This window comes from Tachysurus fulvidraco, chromosome 2 (genome assembly GCF_022655615.1).
Source record: "Tachysurus fulvidraco isolate hzauxx_2018 chromosome 2, HZAU_PFXX_2.0, whole genome shotgun sequence".
Lineage (NCBI taxonomy): Eukaryota > Metazoa > Chordata > Actinopteri > Siluriformes > Bagridae > Tachysurus > Tachysurus fulvidraco.
The window spans coordinates 39,980,666-39,999,391 of NC_062519.1; the positions used below are offsets into that span (position 1 = coordinate 39,980,666).

The following is an 18,726-nucleotide window of genomic DNA, read 5'->3' on the forward strand; positions in this document are numbered from 1 at the left end:
TGTGTAGAAGGTAGGAGTGGGCAACATGGCAACTGCTAGATATGAGCTAGAAATATCTCTCAGTGGGGGAAAAAAAGACTAACTTTAATGTGAAAGGAAATTTTTGCATGTCGGTGTCACAGATAGTCGTATAGAAATTATGCAGAAATTAGAAAAATGCAGAAGATGCTTTCATTTAACACACACACACACACACACACACACACACACACACACACACACACACACACACACACAAATTATATATATAATTATATACCATATTTATATAGGAAGAGAAAGAGAGGTGAGGTTAAAGTGGCATCTTGGTGGTGCTGGGGTTTGAACCTCTGCCCTTCTGAGCAGTAACTTCAAGCCTAAGCCTCAAACTCAGCGCATTTGGGGCAGTAGTGGCTCAAGTGTTTAAGACTCTGGGTTGTTGATTGGTGGATCGGGGGTTCAAGCCCCAGCACTGACAAGCTACCACTGTTGGGCCCCTGTGCAAGGCCCTTAACCCTCACTGCTCCAGTGGTGCTGACCTCGTGCTCTGAGCCCAACCTCCAAAGTTGACATACGTGAAGAAAGAATTTCACTGTGCTGTAATGTATATATGTGACAAGCAAATGTTTCTATACATTTCTTTCTAACTGACTCATTTACATCAGGCGATTCCACAGAGTAAGACACCTCCGAGTTCAGGCTTTGGTCCCCATTTGGAGACGAGGGTGCCAAAACTTTTGGACAAACATCCCAAAATGGTCGTCCTCATTAACGAAACCACAAAGCCAGCTGTGGCCTTTAATGTGTGTGTGTGTGTGTGTGTGTGTGTGTGTGTGTGTGTGTGTGTGTGTGTGTGTGTGTGTCTACACCTCTATCGGACATCGCACGTTACTATTCACGGTTGATGTTAATTATCAGACTGAACATAAATAAGTCACCTTTGATCAGTTCCCAGTGTTGGATGAAGCGTGAAAAAAATACTCCTTCAAATACAGCATGGACTTTGATATACGATGCGTAGATTACAGCCGTCTGTGTGTGTGTGTGTGTGTGTGTGTGTGTGTGTGTGTGTGTGTGTGTGTGTGTGTGTGTGTGTGTGTGTTTCTCTTTATCTCTGTCACTTCAGTTTCTAGTAATATGAGCTTTACTGGCAGACTGTAGTGTTTTGCTGAAGCATTTATAAGAGCGAAGGAATAAAAACCTGAACACAGAACAAATAAAGGAGGACAAAAAGACAACACAACACTAAACAGTACAGTGTCTTGCCTACGAGTGACTTTTTGTGTCCCTCTGTATCTGTGTATCTTAACAATATCTTTCTTTTTCTGATCCTCTCTTTATCCTTCAATGGGTCTATGCCCCCCCATGCAGCTCTTATTCTCTGTCTCACTGTTACTCTGTCTCCCTGTCCCCACCTCCCAGTCTGTCTCCCTGTCCCCCAACTCCCAGTCTGTCTACCTGTCCCCCAACTCCCAGTCTGTCTACCTGTCCCCCAACTCCCAGTTTGTCTCCCTGTCCCCCAACTCCCAGTCTGTCTACCTGTGCCCACCTCCCAGTCGGTTTCCCTGTCCCCACCTCCCAGTCTGTCTCCCTGTTCCCACCTCCCAGTCTGTCTCCCTGTCCCCCACCTCCCAGTCTGTCTCCCTTTCCCCCAACTCCCAGTCTGTCTCCCTTTCCCCCAACTCCCAGTCTGTCTCCCTGTCCCCCAACTCCCAGTCTGTCTCCCAGTCTGTCTCCCTGTCCCCAACTCCCAGTCTGTCTCCCTGTGCCCAACTCCCAGTCTGTCTCCCTGTGCCCAACTCCCAGTCTGTCTCCCTGTGCCCAAGTCCCAGTCTGTCTCCCTGTGCCCAACTCCCAGTCTGTCTCTTTGTGTCTCTCTGTCCAAATCTCCCTGTTTGCCGCTCTGTCCCCAATTTCCCTGTCTGTCGCTCTATCCCCATGTCCCTGTCTGTCTCTCTCTCTCAGTGCCTCTCTGTCCCCATCTCCCTGTCTGTCTCTCTCTCAGTGTCTCTCTCTCTCTCTCTTCATCTCCCTGCCTGTCTCCATGTCCCCATCTCCTTGTCTGCCTCTCTCTGTCCCCATCTCCCTGTCTGCCTCTCTCTCTGTGCCTTTGTCCCTGTCTCCTTCTCTCTGTCCCCGTCTCCACTTTCTGTCTCCCTTTCTGGGTTACTCTCACTCGATCTGTCTCCCTGTCTATCTCTTTGTCGCTGTCTCTGTGTGTGTGTGTGTGTGTGTGTGTGTGTGTGTGTCTGCACTTCAGAAATGCAGGTATCATGTGTTTCACTGCAGTGTGACCTCGATTTGCTCCAGCGCTCGGCTCCTTGTCCTGCTGTCACAGAGCTTTGTGTGAACTCCTAAAGAAGAATATTTAACAGTTTTTGTCTCCCGCAGGTTTGCGGTCTCTATTAAGCACATATGCCGTAATCGAGGTGAAAGCAGTGACATCCCGGGGGGGCCGGGGGGTCTTTCTAACTAGCTGCTCTTTCTAATACGTTTCTATCTTATCGTTTCTATGGTAACAACATGCACAAGGACTTCTGGATACTTCACAGAATCTCAGGATGTCTGGTTGTTGATACGAATGTTTTTTGGGAGGAGATGATGGTACGGACAGAGTCTCCGTCTGGGTGTCGGCGAGGGATCACCTGGATATCGTCTGCCATCTGCATAAAAATGATGCAAGGTCGTTCTTTAAGAAATAAAAATGTAATCTTGTAATGTAAGCAGTTGCTGTTTTTAATGTCGTGTAAAAGGACTGAGACACTTTGTGACGAGTTGGATTCATCGCACGACAGTGAGGATGATTATTTTCCTATAACAGCTTTAAAAAAAAAAAAACACACCTGTCAGGGTTTGTGGTTCCATAAAAAACCTTTAACATCCAAAGAAAAAGATCTGAAGTTCTTTGTGGTGCAAAAACGTTCTTTAGACTATAAACATATTATACTATACGCCATTAAAAAAAAAGGTTATTTTAAAGAAGTCTTTACTGAAATGTTTTTTTGGGGAACCAATAATGGTTCTTTTATGACATCACTGTAAAACCCCTTTAACTTTTTTTAAAATAAAGTCACTGCTTTGTTTTTTATTATTGCTTTTAATTACACTCGAGCTGTAAAAATGACTAAAACATGACTACAGTAAACCTCACACCTTTTTATATATATATATATATATGTGTGTGTGTGTGTGTGTGTGTGTGTGTGTGTGTGTGTTTATATATACATATACATATTATATATGTAGCAATATGGAGCAAGTAGGTGTATTACCGTTCCAAAAAAAAAAAAGAAAGAAAAACAGAAGCTTTATTCTGGATGGATTTAGTTGAGCTTTAGTGGGGTATAAAAACCAAACTGTCTACTGAATGCTAATCGTCACAAATACAAAGCTGATAAAGACGTCTTGAGCGATCGTGCACGATCAAGCTACGCTTCCGCTCACTACGGCTAATCGACGATCTTATCGCTCGTATCTCTGACAGGAAAGGGGGGGGGGTGGCCATACGATAAGCATAGGTAAGCTGGAGCTAGATAGCGATGAATCGATCCAAAATCGTCTCATGATTTCGAAATGGTCGCGAATACGATGAACAGCTTTAGTGAATCCGATTAAAAAATAAAAATAAAAAGTAAAAAAAATGCAGTAAAATGCAGTAAAATGCAGACTTTGTTATAAAAACTTGCGTAAAGGAATCTTATGCGACTAGCGTACGTCTTTGTAGGTGCTAGTTTTGCGAATGCTTGCGATCTAGATACGCTTCCCCTAACCACGCTGATCATATCGCTTGTAGCTCTGAAACAAAGGGGAAAACAAAGGGGGCGTGGCCAGACGTACATATTGTGTAGCTAGCTGCTTTCGACATAATTGGAACGTACCATTGAGTCCAGATCCCAGTGTCAGTTATTCAAAACTTATAAGCAATTCAAGAAACGATGGAATAAAAATAATCCTCAGCAAATCGTCTTAAAATGAGGTAAATAAAAACGTCAAACGAACTCCACCTAGAGAACGTCGCTGAACAGGAGGTGCTTAGCCGTGGTGTATGAAAGGCAAGTGGAGAACAACATCGGTAGAGCAGAGGATTCTGGGTAATGGTTAAGCATATGGCTCAATCAGAGGGCCTCGTCCATGGCGCGTGATGCAGAACATTTCCGAAATTGATTCGATTTTCGCCGGAGTTTAAAAAAAACAAAATCAATAAAGCGTGTTCATTTTTCAAGAATATCCACATCTCACTGGTATTTAACCTTCGGTATTTCAGTAAACAATTAAAAAGTGCCATCATTATTAGCATTTACACTAAATAAGCAAAAGTTTGTGCACCCCTGACCCTGTAGATTTACTATATTTCCCTTTACTGGAACACAGATCCAGCATGACAATGCACCAGTGCACAAAGCACAGAGCTCCATGAAGACATGTGGTATGAAGGTGAAGCGCAGTGGTAAAAACACACCAGTGCTTCTTCACCACTACTGAGGACACGGGTGATGAGGCATAAAAAAGAAGCATGAGGAGAGACTGATGTTAGGTACATTGATATTTATTGTGAACTAAATAGAAAGAAAATAAACAATAAAGGAATAGACTCGGCCCTGTCGTGGTAAGGGGGTCTTGTGGCACGGTCAACGTCGGTATGTTAAAGGGCGTGTGGCAGCCTAGTGGTTAAGGTGTTGGATCACCACTCGAGAGGTTGTGAGCTCGATCCCAGGTCCACCAAGCTGCCACTGTTGGGCCCCTGAGCAAGGCCCTTAACCTTCAATTGCTCAGTTGTATAAAAAAACAAATAAAATATTAGATAATGTAAGTCGTGCGAGTACCGGCCACACCTTTCTAACTTTGCCCCCATGACCTAAAGAGGGTGCACGCTAATAATAAAGAAATAAATAAAAATATAAAGAATCACTAAATCTTTCCAAACCAACTATTACAATAGTTAATTATTATCCAATATATATCTACACCTCCTACATTGGAGTGGAGGAAATTCGAGTGTCCGCGTGAAGATCCCGAAAATAAACCAACGCTAAAATAATGATCTCATTCCTTCACACAGACCTGGATATTTCTGTTTAGTTCACATGAACATGAGACATTCTCCAGGACGTGGGTTAAATCACGGTAACGTTTCAACCGAGTCAAAAATGAGGTCAGGGTTCGAGGCATCATATGATCGACACGTGGCGTTTTCCGACCGAGAGTCGTGGAATACGACGGTGCTCCGTGAAAATCAAGCGTTTGCTCCGTGTTCTCGTCTTGGCAGGCTTTCGCCCTTCAGCCACACCGTAATTAATTGTTTTCATTATCAGTTCTTTGTGCGCTCTATTTCTGGTAATTAAATGCCCGATCCATTTCACGGTGACAAAAATCAACATACTTGGAGTCAAACCAAATAAATAGCTAATCAGGATGTGGTTACTTGCTTTGATTTTCCAAGCAAACACTGCTCTAAAAATATGAGCGCCCTTCTAAATAACTCTGTCTCTCTGGCTGCACGAGCGCGTACCACCGGAGACTAAGAGCCCGTCGTGATCCTCGCGTCTCGGCCGTAAATCAGGCCGCGAGAGCCCTCGCTCGCGCCCAAATGCCACCCGATTGCTTATTTATCAGCCGCTGAAGCTTACAAAGTTCAGGAGTCTCCTGGTAGACATTAAACACGACACGTCCGTGATGATGTATTATTTGTTTCCACGACTCCGCTGAATGCTTTACTGCTGAGATAATTAGCCTTCAGCAGCTGCTTATTAGGGAGACGCTACGGGGAGCTGAGGATGTAGCAGGAAGTCGTGAATTACAGCTTCCTCTTACTTACGCTAAGACTCTGTCATGTGAACTGCTGCTGGAGAATTAGCTCGCTCTGTGATACACGAGTTAGAAATAAACCTCCAAATGTCACGGCTAGGATCGAAGAGAATGACTCACACTCACACACACACACTCACACACTCCGTCACTCACACACACACTCACTCACACACACACACACTCACACACTCCGTCACTCACACACACACACACTCACACACTCCGTCACTCACACACACACACACTCACACACTCCGTCACTCACACACACACTCACTCACACACTCCGTCACTCACTCACACACTCCATCACACTCTCACTCTCACTCACTCACTCACTCACACACTCACTCACTCACACACTCACTCACTCACACACTCACACACTCACACTCACACTCATTCACTCACTCTCACACTCATTCACTCACTCTCACACTCATTCACTCACTCTCACACTCATTCACTCACTCTCACTCTCTCACTCACTCTCACTCTCTCACTCACTCTCACTCTCACACTCACTCTCACTCTCACTCTCACTCTCACACTCACTCTCACTCTCACTCTCACACTCACTCTCACTCTCACACTCACACTCACTCTCACTCTCACACTCACTCTCACTCTCACTCTCACACTCACTCTCACTCTCTCACTCACTCTCACTCTCTCACTCACTCTCACTCTCTCACTCACTCTCACTCTCTCACTCACTCTCACTCTCTCACTCACTCTCACTCACTCTCACTCACTCTCACACTCACTCACTCACTCTCACACTCACTCACTCACTCTCACACTCACTCACTCACTCTCACACTCACTCACTCACTCTCACACTCACTCACTCACTCTCACACTCACTCACTCACTCTCACACTCACTCACTCACTCACTCACTCTCTCTCACACTCACTCACACTCACTCTCACACTCACTCACACTCACTCACACTCACTCACACTCACTCTCACACTCACTCTCACACTCACTCACTCACACTCACACTCTCTCACTCTCACACTCACTCACTCTCACACTCACTCACTCTCACACTCACTCTCTCACTCACTCTCTCACTCTCTCACACTCACTCTCTCACTCACTATCTCTCTGTCACACTCACTCACTCACTCACTCTCACACTCACTCACACTCACTCACACACTCTCTCACTCTCACACTCACTCTCTCTCACACTCACTCTCTCTCACACTCACTCTCTCTCACACTCACTCTCTCTCACACTCACTCTCTCTCACACTCACTCTCTCTCACACTCACTCGCTCTCACACTCACTCGCTCTCACACTCACTCGCTCTCACACTCACTCGCTCTCACTCTCTCACACTCACTCTCTCACTCTCTCACACTCACTCTCTCACACTCACTCTCTCACACTCACTCTCTCACTCACTATCTCTCTGTCACACTCACTCACTCACTCACACACACACACACACACACACACACACACACACACACACACACACACACACACACACACACACACACACACACACTCACACTCACACTCACACACAGAGAGTTGTGTGTTTAAAGCAGGAAAGGTGGACTACATTGTGATGAAGAGGAAATCCACACAAAGAGCTGAACCTAATACCACTTCCTCATGTAAACTGAACTGACCCTGAGATCTGAGATCTGTACGCCGTGATTTCAGCCTCAGTCACGAACACGAGGCCACTGAAAGTCAGGATTAAAGTCGGCTTTTAAAAAGCGAGTCATTAGCAAGTGCAGATAGAAATTTCCTTAAAATGGTAAATACAAAACTTTTTACCAGTGATGACTGACTGCTATATATTTTGTGTGTGTGTGTGTGTGTGTGCACGTGTGTGTGTATGTGTGCATGTGTGTATGTGTGCATGTGTGTGTGTGTGTGTACACGTGTGTGTGTGTGTGTGTGTGTGTGTGTGTGCACGCATTACTGATGATTAAATCAGTTTTGCACCAGCCCATGGGTTTGGCTGGAGACTGAGACAGCAATTCATTTATTAGTAGAACACAGACTCTCTCTCTCAGTCACACACACACACACACACACACACACACACACACACACACACACACACACACACACACACACACACACACGCTCTCTTACATAAACTCTCACAGATACGCATACACACTCTCATGCACACACACACTCTTATACAGATCCATACACACACTCCCACACACACACACACACACACACACACGATCTTACACAAACCGATACACACACACCCTCACACAGATATGCATACACACACTCACACCCGATCTTACACAGACCCATACACACACACACACACACCTGATCTTACACAGACCCATACACACACACACACACACACACACGATCTTACACAGACCCATACACACACACACAGAGAGATATGCATACACACACTCTCTCACACACACACACGATCTTACACAGACCCATACACACACACACACAGATATGCATACACACACTCTCTCACACACACACGATCTTACACAGACCCACACACACACACACACACACACACACACACACACACACACACACACACACACACACACACACACGATCTTACACAGACCCATACACACACACACACAGATATGCATACACACACTCTCTCACACACACACGATCTTACACAGACCCACACACACACACACACTCAATCTTACACAGACCCACACACACACACACACACACACACACACACACGATCTTACACAGACCCATACACACACACAGAGAGATATGCATACACACTCTCTCACACACACACGATCTTACACAGACCCACACACACACACACTCAATCTTACACAGACCCATATACACACACACAGATATGCATATACACACTCTCACACACACACGATCTTACACAGACCCATACACACACACACACACACACACACACAAATATGCATACACACACACTCACACATGCACACGATCTTACACAGACCCATACACACACACACACTCTCACACACACACGATCTTACACAGACCCATACACACACTCACACAAATATGCATACACACACACACACTCACACAAATATGCATACACACACACACACACACTCACACATGCACACGATCTTACACAGACCCATAAACACACGACCTTACACAGACTCATACACACATTCACACAAATATGCATACACACACACACACACTCTCTCACACACACACGATCTTACACAGACCCATACACACATTCACACAAATATGCATACACACACACACACACACACACGATCTTACACAGACCCATACACACATTCACACAAATATGCATACACACACACACATTCACACATGCACATGATCTTATACAGATCCATACACACACACACGCACACACGATCTTACACAGACCCATACACACACTTACACAGATATGCATACACACACGCACACACACGATCTTACAAAGATTCATACACACACACACAGATATGCATACACACACTCAATCTTATACAAATCCATACATACACACACACACACACACACACACACACAATCTTACATAGATCCAAACACACACAGAACCACACACTCACTCGATCTTACATACAGCTGATTCACTTGTATCAGCACGAGGGTTTGGCTGGAGACTGAGGCAGCGATTCATTTGGTAAAAGAACAAGTTACACAGGAGTAAGTGTAGTAGCGCACTTCTAGGAGCCCCCCCCCTTTATCAGGTGTGGGTGTATCGTGTTTAATAACAGGGTTATTAAAGCAATTATTACTGAATGATTTAATTAGTGTGTAATTAACAGGCCCATTAAACACGATGATTGATGGCAGACCGGTCTGCGCTGGACTGAAAAGCATGACAAGGAGCGAGAGAAGAAAAACAAAACAAAAACAGAAAGGTGAAGCATGAGAGCGCAACAAAACTGGACAAGTCACGAATATTAAAAAGGCTCAAATGTGACCCACATCTTGATTAAACAAATGTTAAATCTACTGAATAATAAACCCATAATTCCCAAACAAACAAACGAACGAATGAATGAATGAACTATTGTTGAGGAAAAAAATAACTATATTATGATGCATCCATTAAAAAGACATGAAAATCTGTTCATTCATTCATTCATTCATTTCCCACAATATCAACATGATCCCATTACACAGTTCTAGGTATTAGACACAACAGCATCTGTGTGATGAAGTGCAGAGAGAGAGAGAGAGAGAGAGAGAGAGAGAGAGAGAGAGAGAGAGAGAGAGAGAAAGGACGTGTTCAGGACATCCGACAGAGAGAGAGAAACTTCTGCAGTAATCAGATAAATATAGATGCTTCTGCTCTCATTTCTTCCTGTGTGTTGTGTCCCACTGTGAGAGAGAGAGAGTGTGTGTGTGTGTGTGTGTGTGTGTAAGTAAGAAACCCCACACAGCAAGAACACACAGTAAATCCTGTGAGCATCAACAGAAATGTTAACGTTTAAAATGGGGGAAACATTTTAGAGCTGGAGCAATTATAACTGGCAGGAAGAAGAAAGAGAGAGAGAGAGAGAGAGAGAGAGAGAGAGAGAGAGAGAGAGAGAGAGAGAGAGAGAGAGAACGTCAGTCAAGGTTAACAGATATAAATCTAATAAACCAGAACAACAGAATATAAGTACATAAATATAGAAATATAAAAAAGTGAATATGTAAGGAAATACAAAAGAAAGTCAGTCAGACAGGTCAGTCAGTCAGTCAGTCAGTCAGTCAGACAGGTTAGTCTGGTCAGTCAGTCAGTCAGTCAGACAGGTTAGTCTGGTCAGTCAGTCAGTCAGTCAGACAGGTTAGTCTGGTCAGTCAGTCAGTCAGTCAGACAGGTTAGTCTGGTCAGTCAGTCAGTCAGTCAGACAGGTCAGTCTGGTCAGTCAGTCAGTCAGACAGTCAGGTCAGTCAGTCCGGTCAGTCAGTCAGACAGGTCAGTCAGTCAGTCAGTCAGTCAGGTCAATCTGGTCAGTCAGTATTGTCAGTCAGTCAGGTCAATCTGGTCAGTCAGTATTGTCAGTCAGTCAGGTCAAACTGGTCAGTCAGTATTGTCAGTCAGTCAGGTCAATCTGGTCAGTCAGTCAGGTCAGTCAGTCAGGCCAATCTGGTCAGTCATTCAGTATTGTCAGTCAGTCAGTATTGTCAGTCAGGCCAGTCTGGTCAGGTCAGTCCGGTCAGTGAGTCAGGTCAGTCCGGTCAGGTCAGTCAGGTCAGTCAATCACTGACAGCCAAGTGAGTCTTGGCTTTTGCTGCTGGTTATAAAGTAAAATGTTGGGCTTGTTATACACGAGTCTCGTCTTGATAAAACGGCTGAAAAAACTGTAATCTATCTGTCAGTACATGTTGTAGCTGGGAGAAGAACTTGTATTTTACTCATGCTGAATGAAAAGAATTTGAAACGCGCTGACACACACACACACACAGAGACACACACAGAGACACACGCACACACACAAACACACACACACACACACACACATTCCAGTTAGGTCTGGCCTGTGGACGCATCATTAGTGAGCGAGGACAGACTGGAAAGCAGACACTGAAAAAGCAGCAGCTAATCTGCTGCAATACAAAAGCTTTTTTGTCACAGTTTTAAAGCCAACATGGGGATTAGCGGAGAACAAAGCGCCAGTGCCGGGACTTTCATTCCCAAATCACTGGAGGAGGAGGAAGTCAAATTCATACACACAGCTCGCAGAAGAGCCGCCAACAAAAACAATCATCTCCCGATGAGTGGTTTCAGGCTGGCTTTTAAAAAACAGCATCCAGAATAAAGAATGTGAGGAGTTTAGACGTCAAACCTCCCACAATGAATTAACCAGGTACTGGAGCACTAACTGGACTACATCATCTATTCAAATCCAAAAGCTGGGGTTAATGAAGTATTCGCCAGAGTGGACCGTTTGTCACGCCACCTTTAATTAAACAGAAAAAAAAGCTTCTCGGGGCTTGTACTGTATGAAGAAAAATGAAAATGGAAAAAAAAAATCTACAGCTTCTAATTAACAGGAGAAAATGATGGGCTGGGAGTGCAAAAAAAGATGGAGGGTGTAAAAAGAAAAAAAAAAGATGGAGAAATGTAAAGGGGATGTAAGGCATACAATTGAGCAAGCATTCAAAAATGATGAAGGGTGCAAAGAGATGGAGGGTGTAAAAAGATGGAGGAGTATAAAAGAAGATGGTGTTGTGAAAAAGAGATGGAGGGTGTACAAATATGATAGATGGGGATATTAAAACAAGATGAAAGGTATTAAATGATGGAGGGAAAAAAGGTGTAATAAGATAGAGGGTGTAACAATTTAACAGGAGTTAAAAAAGATGGAAGTGGGTATAAAAGGGGGATTTAAATAAATTGAGGGGTTTATAAAAGATGGAAGAGAGGATAAAAAGCTGTATTATAAAGTCAGACAGTCAACCAACCAACCAATCAATCAACCAACCGGTCAGTCAATCAATCAGTCAGTCAATCAGTCCATCAGTCAGTCAAGTAATCAGTCAGTTAGTCAGTCAGTCAATCAACCAACCAACCAACCAACCAACGAACCAGTCAGTCAGTCATTCAGTCAGTTAATTAATCAATCAGTCAGTCAGTCAGTCATTCAGTCCATCAGGCAGTCAAGTAATCAGTCAGTCAGTCAGTCAATTAATCAGTCAGTCATTCAGTCAGTTAATAAATCAATCAGTCAGTCAGTCGGTCGGTCATTCAGTCCATCAGGCAGTCAAGTAGTCAGTCAGTCATTCAGTCCATCAGTCAGTCAGTCAGTCAGTCAATTAATCAGTCAGTCAGTCATTCAGTCCATCAGGCAGTCAAGTAATCAGTCAGTCAGTCAGTCAATTAATCAGTCAGTCAGTCATTCAGTCCATCAGGCAGTCAAGTAATCAGTCAGTCAGTCAGTCAGTCAATTAATCAGTCAGTCAGTCATTCAGTCATTCAGTCCAGCAGGCAGTCAATTAATCAGTCATTCAGTCAATTAATCAGTCAGTCAGTCAGTCAGTCAATTAATCAGTCAGTCAGTCATTCAGTCCATCAGGCAGTCAAGTAATCAGTCAGTCAGTCAGTCAGTCAATTAATCAGTCAGTCAGTCATTCAGTCCATCAGGCAGTCAAGTAATCAGTCAGTCAGTCAGTCAGTCAGTCAATTAATCAGTCAGTCAGTCATTCAGTCCAGCAGGCAGTCAATTAATCAGTCATTCAGTCAATTAATCAGTCATTCAGTCAATTAATCAGTCAGTCAAACAGTCAGTCAGTCAGTCAGTCCATCAAGCAGTCAATCACTCAGTCAATCAATAAATCACTCATTCAACCAATCAATCAATTTCCGTTTTCTTCTCTTTTCACTGTCTTTTGCACTGTATATCTGCTCGTTCTCCGTCAGTACAGCGCAGTTTAAAGAAAGACGATACGACAATAAAAGTAAATTATTTCTTTCCAATCACAAATGAGTTTGATGAAGACAAGCTGCTGTACTGTGTGAAGAACCTTGCACGTTATCTCGGGTCTACAGCACAGGAAAACACACACACACACACACACACACACACACACACACACACACACACACACACACACACCTTTACCCAGGACTGCTGTGCACATCTACAATCAGACATATGGATTATTTCATGATTATATCATGAGTTCTCTCACATACAGGACATGCAGTGTGATAGAAAATGAAGGGAAGATCATGTGACCAAAAACTGTGAAATAAACGAACTTTCAAACTGAGTTTAAGAGATGTTTTATTTAATAACAAAGAAAGCTGGAGATTGTAGAAAAGATGGAGGGGGTAATAAAAAGAAAAAAAATAGATGGAGAAGTGGAAAAAAAGGGTAAAATAAACAGAGAGGTTCTAAAAAAATGGAGAAGTGTAAAAAAAAGGAGGAGGGGTAAAAAGAAGATAAAAAAGAAGAAAAAAGATGGAGGTTTTTATAAAAGATGGATGTGTTTAAAAAGATGGAGGTGTAAAAAAGATGGAGGTGTAAATAAGAAGGAGAGTGCAAATAAGATGGAGGTGTAAAACAAACAATGCGAGGTTTTCCACCACTGCTGGCGGTTTCTTCACACCCCGCCTGGGCTGTGTCCCCCCGATGGCCGCGTGTCCCCCCGCTGGCGGTCTTCACCCCCTGCTGGAGTTTTGGGCACACCCGCTAGGATGTGGTACCCCACGCCAGGCGGTGTCCCCACGCTGGCTGTGTCAAGCCCCCGCCCGCGGTGTCCCCCCCGCTGGCTGTGTCACCCCCGGGCTGGCGGTGTCCCCCCCCGCTGGCGGTCTTCCCCCCCCGCTGGCGTGTGCTGTCCCCCCGCTGGCGGTGTCCCCCCTGCGGCGGGTGTCCCCCCCGCTGGCGCGTGTCCCCCCGGTGGCGGTGTCCCCCCCGCTGGCGGTTTGCCCCCCGCTGGCGGTTTCTTCCCTCCCGCTGGCTGTGTGCCCCCCCGCTGGCGGTGTCCCCCCCCGCGTGTGTGTCCCCCCAGGTCGGCTGGGGTGTCCCCAAACGATGGCGGTGTCCCCACCCCGATGGTCACGTGGGGTTTCATCCCCCCGCATGGTGTGTCCCACCCGATGGTGTCAGGAGGGTGTAAAAAAGATGGAGGTTTCAAAAAAGATGGAGGTGTACAACAAAATCACAGTAGCGTACCCCCCGGCGTCGAGGTGTCTCACCCCGCCGCTGGATGTGTCCCACCCCGGCGGCGGTGTCACCCCCCCCCGCTGGCGCTGGGTCCCCCGCCACGGACGCACGCTATAAAAAAAATAGATGGAGAGAGAAATAACTCTGAATGCAGTAACTGTTGTCAGGACATAAAGAATCCTGAGTGTTTTATCATCACATCAGCCCTGATTTAAGCGAAACCCCACACTGTAACTGAGTAATGAAGACATTTTACACCACGGCGCTGCTGAATTCTTCCTTCTGATTGGTCAGAAGTTGCCGATTCATTTCGGCATCTGCTGAAAGCAGCTGACAGTAGGGCAGTTATAAAGAACACAGTTTTACTGTTTGATGTTGTAAATAAAATTCAATTTAATCTGCAATAATAAACCAGTACATTAAAACCTCTCCTTAAAAATGTGGTTTCTATTCAAACATAATATTTACTATAATAACCACACCAAACATGGGTGTTTCCACCTGTGTTCTGTTTATTGTTCTGTGATTTTATAATACCTAGTAAATGCACAGCAAAAGAACGTTCCCTGTAATTATGGATTCCCATAATACACTGCAGTACGTGTTTAAATTATACACCTTAACAGGGTAGACAATGTCCGTAATGCACTTATGCTTCAGGAAACACCGGATGTATGTGGCGTCTTTCTGTTTACATCTTTTTACATTCGGTTTATAATGTTATAGTTGTGTTCAAAATGTTTTTCCATTGCTAGCGATGCACACTTAGGGAAAAAAAGATGAGATGAGACAAATGAGCTGCCTTCGGTTAAAAAACGAGCCAATGAGGACAGAGTGGGCGTGTCCAAATGTCCAAAACACTGCAACAGAGAGACGCTAAAATTTAGCGATAAGAGATTTCTCTTATCTGTAGGTTATTAATTGTATTTATTTCTCTTATCTCTAGGTTAATTTTTTTTTCTTGATTTTATCATTTATTTTTGTATTTATTGAATTTTTTTTTTTAGGGCATACAGTACAGGCGATCACGAACGACAAGACAGCTTCACCTGCCTTTGGTAGAGATGCCACCGTCCCAGATGCGCTGAATGACTTCTCTGCTCGGTTTGAGGTGCAAAACAATGTAACAGCAAGAAAGACCATCCCTCCTCCCTAATGACCAGGTACTCTGTCTATCCACAGCCGATGTGAAGAGAACTCTAAGTGGCGTTAAACCACGGAAGGCTGCTGGACCAGACAACATTCCTGGCAGGGTGCTCAGCGAATGCGCAGAACAGCTAGTGGATGTCTTCACTGACATCTTCAGCATTTCCCTGAGCAGCACTGTTGTGCCTACGTGCCTCAAGACAACCACCATTGTCCAAATGACTATCGTCCCGTCGCACTCACACCTATCGTTATGAAGTGTTTTGAGAAGCTCGTCATGAGGCACATCAAGACCCAGTTACCACCCTCACTGGACACCCTACAGTTCAGCGTATTGACGCTGCCATTGCCACGGCCTTACATTTAGCCCTCCCCCATCTGCACAATAAAGACACGTATGTACGGATGCTGTTTATAGACTTTAGTTCAGCGTTCAATACAATCATCCCTCAGCACCTGATTGTGAAGCCGAGCCTGCTGGGACTGAACACCTCCCTCTGCAACTGGATCCTGGACTTCCTGACTAAGAGACCTCAGTCAGTCCGGATCGGGAACAGCATCTCCAGCACAACACACACACGCACATCAACTGTATGGACCTACACCAAATACACACACTTCCAATATATATTCATCAAACAGTTTACATGCTGTTTTGCAGACGTGTTTTTTGCTCTTTGCACATACTGTCTCACATTTCAGTCGTTGCTGTTCTGCACAATACTTTACAATACCTGATATAACTGCTCTATAATACTAATGTGTTCATTCCACTATTTCTGCACATGCAATATTGTCTGAACATACAGTATTTACACTGGTCGGCTGTTTCTGTTCATTGTCTTGTGTATTGTCTTTTGTGTGTTGTCTTGTATTTTTTTGTTTGCACTGTCTTTTTTCCTGCACTGTCTTGTTTGTCTTTTGTCCTGAAATGTCTTGTCTGTCTTGTTTGTCTTTTGTCCTGCACTGTCTTGTCTGTCTTGTTTGTCTTTTGTCCTGCACTGTCTTGTCTGTCTTGTTTTCCTTTTGTCCTGCCCTGTCTTGTTTGCCTTCTTGTCCTGCGCTGTCTTGTTTGCCTTCTTGTCCTGCGCTGTCTTGTTTGCCTTCTTGTCCTGCGCTGTCTTGTTTGCCTTCTTGTCCTGCGCTGTCTTGTTTGCCTTCTTGTCCTGCGCTGTCTTGTTTGCCTTCTTGTCCTGCGCTGTCTTGTTTGCCTTCTTGTCCTGCGCTGTCTTGTTTGCCTTCTTGTCCTGCGCTGTCTTGTTTGCCTTCTTGTCCTGCGCTGTCTTGTTTGCCTTCTTGTCTTGCACTGTCTTGTTTGCCTTCTTGTCTTGCACTGTCTGGGTTTGTCTTGTCCTGCACTGTTTGCACAAGGTTGCACGGATGCACTTTATGTAGCTAGGACTACCTACTAAGTCCTTAGCTCTGTCTGTGTTTTATGTAGCACCACAATCCTGGAGAAACGCCGTCTCATGTCACTGTGTACTGCACCATCTATATATGGTTGTAATGACAATAAAAGCTTCTTTCTGGAGTCTTGACTTGCATAAGATGCAATATTTTTACACCTGTCTGTCCTTGAAAAGTTCACGCATGTTGAATTAAAGTCACATAACTCATACTTACATCTTATATCTCGCACCTTATCATTAAACACTGTACAGCGGTCAAGACTTCAAATCTCGCGAGATTCGCGCGCGCTATTTTAAGTTCGGATGTAATTACAGTGCGATGATTTGATTGACAGTGTAGAAATAAATGGAACAGAAATAACCCGACACGGTGCTAGGACAGTGACTCCAGCTCAGGATGTAAAATACGTAAAATGTAGCAGCTTCGTTCTGGACTTCAATGAAGTGTTGAAACAACTCACAAGTATTAAAACGCTATTAAATAAAATACTCTTCAGCGCGCATGCGCACAAGCAGGTAGCGCCTGTTCTATAGATCATAACGTTATAGCTTGTTTTTATATAACAAACAGCGTTGTGTGTGTATCCTGACACGTTTTACACTTTCTGCTGATTATTAAACGTGTAGAAACGTAATGAGGTGAAAGCGACACTTCATGAAAAAAGGGGTTTTTTTTTTGTGACAAAAGTGTTTTACCGAGCGAAGGTTTCTGCTCATGCGCACTTCACTTTAAATCAACGCTTCTTGTTATTTTAAAGCTAGAATAAAATAAAATATAGGAAGAAGAAGAAAGAAAAAAAGATGCTTATGATCCAAAACCGTTAAAAAATGTTTGTACTTTTTTCTCTCCTGTTAAAGTCAAAGTAGATTAATAAAGTGGCCTGAAACAGATGATGAGGATATTTATGGACCAGACAAGTCGTTAGAAGGAGATAAATAAATAAATAAATAAATAAATGAGCAGGAGAGAAACATCTCACCTTGTATGTGCTGGTTCACGACACTTTCCAGCCGGTCGAGTCTCTCTATAATCCGCAGAGTTTCTCCCTTCTTGTCTCCCTCGGACCTCCTGGCTGGCACCGGGACTTTAATGTACACACTGGCGATGTAGTTGGTGACCCATCCGACGTAGAGCAGACACACGATGTTGGTCATTCCGCTCAGGATCACGCATGTGGACACTAAAGTTTTGGTTCTCCTGGTGCACGCCATGCCGACATGCCTGCGTCCAGCAGCCTCGTTCTTCTCCTTAATAAAGTGCCATTCCTCAAGGTCACCTGCTTTATTCTCTCCGCACGGATCCGGATTTATTACTAGCTTTGTTTTCTTTCGCTCCTTCAGACACTCAGCAGCTCTGCTCCTGTTCCGGCGCGTCTTCCATCGCGATCTCTCTCTCTCTCACTGGATCTCTCCCTCTCACTCTCTCTCTCTCTCTCACTGGATCTCTCCCTCTCACTCTCTCTCTCCCACTCTCTCTCCCACTCTCTCTCTCTCTCTCTCTCTCTCTCCCACTCTCCCTCTCTCTCTCTGGATCTCTCTCTCTCTCACTCTCTCTCTCTCTGGATCTCTCTCTCTCTCTCTCTCTCTCTTCTCTCTCTCTCTCTCTCTCTCTCTCACACACACACACACACACACACACACACACACACACACACACACACACACACACACACACACACACACACACACAGCAAAAGCGTCTCTATAGGAACGAGTAGGAAAGGCTCGCGG

General features: G+C 44.5%; 1 protein-coding gene across 1 annotated transcript in view; it reads right to left on the reverse strand.

The window, feature by feature from the left end:
- Positions 1–18,479, reverse strand: part of galnt18b (UDP-N-acetyl-alpha-D-galactosamine:polypeptide N-acetylgalactosaminyltransferase 18b) — a 121,381-nt gene extending 102,902 nt beyond the window's left edge. The window contains exon 1 of the mRNA XM_047810384.1: positions 17,976–18,479. Within this exon, the coding sequence (XP_047666340.1) occupies positions 17,976–18,207 (232 nt within the window). The 5' untranslated portion in view covers positions 18,208–18,479. The remainder of the gene's footprint in view (positions 1–17,975) is intronic.
- Positions 18,480–18,726: the final 247 nt, after the last annotated feature.